The sequence below is a fragment of the Pteropus alecto genome, unplaced genomic scaffold (assembly GCF_000325575.1).
Source record: "Pteropus alecto unplaced genomic scaffold, ASM32557v1 scaffold106, whole genome shotgun sequence".
In the NCBI taxonomy this organism is placed as follows: domain Eukaryota; kingdom Metazoa; phylum Chordata; class Mammalia; order Chiroptera; family Pteropodidae; genus Pteropus; species Pteropus alecto.
The window spans coordinates 10,702,617-10,707,580 of record NW_006442103.1 but is presented as its reverse complement, the minus strand read 5'-3'; the positions used below and the strand labels follow the sequence as shown (position 1 = coordinate 10,707,580).

Sequence of the window (4,964 nt, the reverse complement as noted above, 5' to 3'; positions counted from 1 at the left end):
CAGCAGGAAAAGCCTTTGTTAAGACTCAGAAGTTGATATAATCTTGAGTTTTGAAAAAAACCATGAGACTGGGTTAAATTATTTTGAATTAATTCCAGATGTCTAGGAAAATAAGACAATAAAAAAGGGTTTTCGTACACTGACATTTCAACTCTCTGTGACTGGACACCAATAAAAATATTAAACACAAGATTTCAAAGATATTCCATTTTCAATAATGCAATGTCATCACTGTTAAACATGAAAATAAAAATACAAGCAAAATTTAAAAAGAGCACGTCAAAGGCATTTCACGATGACTAAAAAATTCTGCAATCCAGGTATGGCTGATTAATGCCCACTGAAACAAAAGATGACTTATGAGCCTGCAGACAACTCTTCTTTCTATTATTGAAATCAGGAATCACTGAGTGGATACAAAAACTTATCTTTGATGAAAAACACTTAAATTCTGAAATATGCACAATTAGAACTGTACCTGCTTTACTTCTCTGAAAAAGTCAGTAAAAACACCACCACACACCCATAACTGACCAACGAATTCTGATTTTCAAAGCACCTACTCATTCCTTGCATACTAGTGTAAGCATAAGACACATATGGTTTGTAACATATTCCTTTCTCAATTTTTACTGAACAGTTACAGCTACAAACCAAAAGTGCATATATGAGATACAGAACTCTAGAACTAATGATAAAAATGGGTATGTTAAAGCAAACTCTCTGGGAATAAACTGTATTTTTAAGAGAAATACTCAAATACCTGATTAAAATAATTACATTACTATACAATTTACCAGCTTATACTTTTGAGATCCCTGATCAAATTTTTTCAGCCATACAAATAACATTTCTGGTACAGGAATTATTTACTTACATACTAATCAAGCCATATTTAGGTGTATATTACCATCTTTATACAGTCAGTGGGCTCTTTTCTCCAAATTCTGACTTTCCAAAATTTTGGTTTTGTAACTTTGAGGATTTTTTAAGCTAAAAGTTAAAAAAGAAAAACACTAAAAGAGGAGAAAAGTTACTCTTAAGAGTGGGAACTCCTAATTAAAGTAAATCCATCTGCCTACTGCCTTCAGGGCAACCTTTTCACTTAAAACAGCTAAACTGTCCTGACATCTATTTTAAAGAGGTCTATAAAAATATAAAAAAGAAAAAAAGCTACAACTAAACAACTAATTAAGAAGAAAATTTCATCTGATGCTGTATCCCATTATACATCACAAAACAGAAACCATGGCAAAGTAGTAAATACAAGTTACACATGGACTTTAGGACGCACCACGGACAATGATCATGACCAGGTAATCTTCTTCAGATTTGGCCAGTGCCTTGGCAGGAGAATCCAGGAACTGCTGGGAGAACTCACAGGGTGGGAAGGCATGAAGGACCCCGGTGTTTTCCTTGTCTTTGTTGCCCCCCACAGGGAGGCTGATCACCCCAGCGGCCTGCTTTTGCTTTAAATAGGACACCAGGTTCCTAAGTGGCCTCTGAGTAGAGGTGGCAGTGTCTGATGTTGCAGAGGAAGAAGAGGATCTGCTGTCGGAACTTCCAGGCACAGCCAGAAGAATGGCATAACCATTGGGCCCTGCCACTTTGATACGTCGAGTTACTTCATCCAACTTGGGCTGGTCCAAACGAAGACGCTGAGTGATCTTGAGCTGGGCCACTTTGCCTCCAGTCGAGCCCTCCACTAGAAGACTGCTAGCCACTTGGAGGTCGCCCTGCAACAGATGCATGTTGGAAGGAAAGTTGCTGTTCTTCAATAGAAGCATGCCCTGCCAGGCCAAACAGAGCTTGGGAGAGGCTGCGGCTGCAGGGGCTGTCCCACCATCCTGTTTCTGGGACGGGGACTTCAGCTTCGATGAAGCAGTGCTGGTGCTGGCTGCACTCCCATCAGACCGGTCTTCTTTTTTCAGAGGGCTTTTTCCCTCAGTAGGAGCAGCTGTCCGGTGCTTCCTATCGCGTTCAGCTGATGCAGAGTTTTTGCGGTCTCGCTTGTCACCCTGGCTCTTCTCCAAACTACCCCGTCTGTCTCTGATTGGGGAGGGCCTTTCCAAGAGAAGAAGACGAGAAGATCGATCATTGTCACTGTTGTAGCGATCCCGGCTACTGCTCAAGTCTGGACTGCGGTCAGGAGAAGGAGCACAGTGACGTTTTCGAGGACGGTCACTCTCAGGGGACCTATCCAGATGCCGTCCCCCACTCTCCTCAGGCAGCCTTCGCTTCCTAGGCTGGTCTCTGCTGCTGGGCAGATCTCGCTCACCTCTGTCCCGGTCCAAGGACCAGCCATCCCGCCTGCGATCCAGGCTATCCAGTGGCTCATAAGCAGGCACAGCAGTAGCTGCAGTCCGAGTGCTGCGTTCCCGGACTGGAGGCGGTGGTGGCACCCAATCGGAGTCAGTATAAAGGTCCCTATCACGGTCTCTGTATAGTAAGGGTGGTGTCCTATCCCGAGCACCCCTCAAAGGGTCAGGTGCCCGATGTCCAAAAGCATCTGTCACCAATTCATAATGAGTTAAGGGCAGAGGCTGCAGATACTGCTGCTGGTAACGGTGTTCTGTGTCTGCAAAGTCTACTCTAAGGCGACGATCTGGGCCACCAAGTGGAAAGCCCCGCATGTGGGTCCAGGCAGCATGAGCTGCATCCAGGCTTTCATACTGGATATATGCCCAACTATCACCTTTGCGGTAGTCGATGGTGCGTATGGTGCCAAATCGGTCAAACTCTCGTGCTAGGGCAGCAAGAGGCACCCAGGGTCCCAGGCCACCCACCCAGAGGCGGGTGGTGGGGGTAGCTTTACCATAACCAATTTTAATAGGATTCCGAATTATAATTTTGCCAGACATTGCTAGTTTGGCCCGGTGAGACATATCCAGGTTCTCAAACTTGAGAAAGCCATAGGTACTGGTCTGGCCTCGAGAAGGCCTCTTGATGTCTACTTCTGTAATGACTCCAAAGCGATCAAAAGCCCTTCTTAGATCACTCTCTGTCACAGTGATGTCTAGGTTGCCCAAGAAAAGCGTCCGGTTAGCTCGCTGATCATCCTCCGGTGAGATCTCATCCACTTCTCTGAAAGGAGCAGCACCTGCTCCAGCTCCCACCCTTGGCTCAAGACTGTATGCTGGGCGCACTCTCTCATAGAACGGGTAGTCTCGCTCTCTCTCCAAGTCTCGGGGCAATGGTGGCGGAGGTGGAGGGGGCAGGCGGCCAAGAGCCAACTGCTGCAATCGGTAGTCTCTGTATCCCAAGGCTGCGCCACCAGGGGAGAGTGATCTCTGGCCTCCACCACCTCCTCCAGGGGGGTGCCGGTGACCTCCTACAGAGGCCCCGACCACGCTGGATGACGGAGGATAATTATCTTTGTCTAAAGGGGAGCGGCTGCGGCGCCGGCTCACATATACAGCTTCTATCTTCAGAGGCCGGTCATAGAGCACAAGGCGGCCTCTGGCATGCTTGGCCGCCCGCGCGTCCTCCGCCCGCCGGAAGTTCACAAACGCTACGCGCTCATCCCCGCTGCCAGAACCCGAGAGATGACTGATTTTGACACTTACATCACCGAAGCGTTTGAACTCGTGAAACAGTCCGTCCTCCACCGCTTCGTCACTTAGCTGGGACCCCAACTCGCTTATCTTCAGTGTCTTGTACTCCCCGCCGTCCCCGCCGCCAGGAGCTGAGGAGGCGGCCCCAGAGGAACGTGACTCCCCGCCTCCACCCCGGGAGCTGCTGCGCGACTCGCCCCCGCCCGAAGAATTTTTAGTGCTTGGGGAACTGTAACTATGCAAGCGGCTACTGGAGCTGCCCCCACCAGTGTCATACTCGCGGCTACCACCTCGGCTGCTGGACTTGTCCAGATGAAGGCTCCGCCGCGACCCGCCGCCGCTGTCGGTCTTTCCGCTGCTGCTCCCATTGCTGCCACCAGAGCCCCCTAACTTCTTGCTCCGCTCCCCGCGGGAAGTCGAATCCTCACCACCACGAGAGCGTTTGGGTTTGACTGGGGAGCGCTCTTTTCCCTTCATTGTTGCGGGTCGTCGGAGGTCGTCTCCGCGGAGCTGACTAACCCGCCGCCCCGCGCTCGTTTCACACAGCGGAACCGCATGCCGCCATCTTGGACTCCGCCGCGGCAAAGGATCCCGCCCCTCAGGCCTCATTGGTCAAGTAGCTCTAGTCTTCTACAGTCTCATTGGGGAAACTACTTGTCTGTCTTTACATCTCCCCGCGCTCCGGGAAGGCGCCCGCCGCACCACTGTTATTGGGTTCCCAACGCCTTAGTCGGAGTACCTCATTGGTTATAGTCGTTGTCCATCTTAACGGTTCCTCGCGCCAGGCTTTAGCTCCGCCCCTCGCGCTCTATCGTCACCAGACCCAAAGTCTGGAGGCGTTGATTGGACAAAAAGTGTGCCCTGTAACGGTACTTCTTGCGCGGTGAAAGCAATGAGCCCACCTTCTCGTCCCTTTCATTGGTTTATGACCCCGTCCTTTAACCCATTATTTGGGAAGTCGGGCAGTCCGGTCTGGCGTTTTTCTCTTGAGAGGCCGCCTCACAGCAATCTCGCGAGAGAGAGCGCTCCCTCTTTCGACCCCTTCTTTCAACTCCTCCGGCGGCTAAAAGAAATTTAAATCTGATTGGATGGCGATGGTGAAGTTGATAGGCTGAAGTAACTGTCCATCACTCGCGTAAAGGGGGTAGGCCCACGTACTGAGGGCGTGGACTGAAGGTGAAAGAGTGGAACGCGCTTGCTGTGCGACGTCACTTAGACTTCGCGAGGTGGTTACCAGGGGCCAGCTCCGCCTCCCAGCGCTTTCGGCGTTCTTCCCTCAAACATTTGTTCGGTCCCCAGGCGTACTTGGCTGTGCTTCGGCCTTCTGAGCTCGAAAGTTCTGGAGTCGCCACTTCCTACCTCCAGCCACCCAAGCCCACAAATCCCTGTGGAAGCCGTCTCTGGGGCGCC

General features: G+C 50.4%; 1 protein-coding gene across 3 annotated transcripts in view; it reads right to left on the bottom strand.

Annotated features, from left to right (window-relative positions):
* The window catches only part of RBM15 (RNA binding motif protein 15), a 7,771-nt gene extending 3,134 nt beyond the window's left edge, over nucleotides 1-4,637 (bottom strand). Inside the window, exon 1 of one of the 3 annotated variants that reach the window (XM_006919620.3) lies at nucleotides 1,295-4,637. In XM_006919620.3, coding sequence (XP_006919682.1) covers nucleotides 1,295-4,163 — 2,869 coding nt within the window. In that variant the 5' untranslated portion in view covers nucleotides 4,164-4,637. The remainder of the gene's footprint in view (nucleotides 1-1,294) is intronic. The other 2 variants (XM_025052277.1, XM_006919619.3) reach the window with 2 other exon arrangements.
* Between the last annotated feature and the right edge of the window lie 327 nt (nucleotides 4,638-4,964).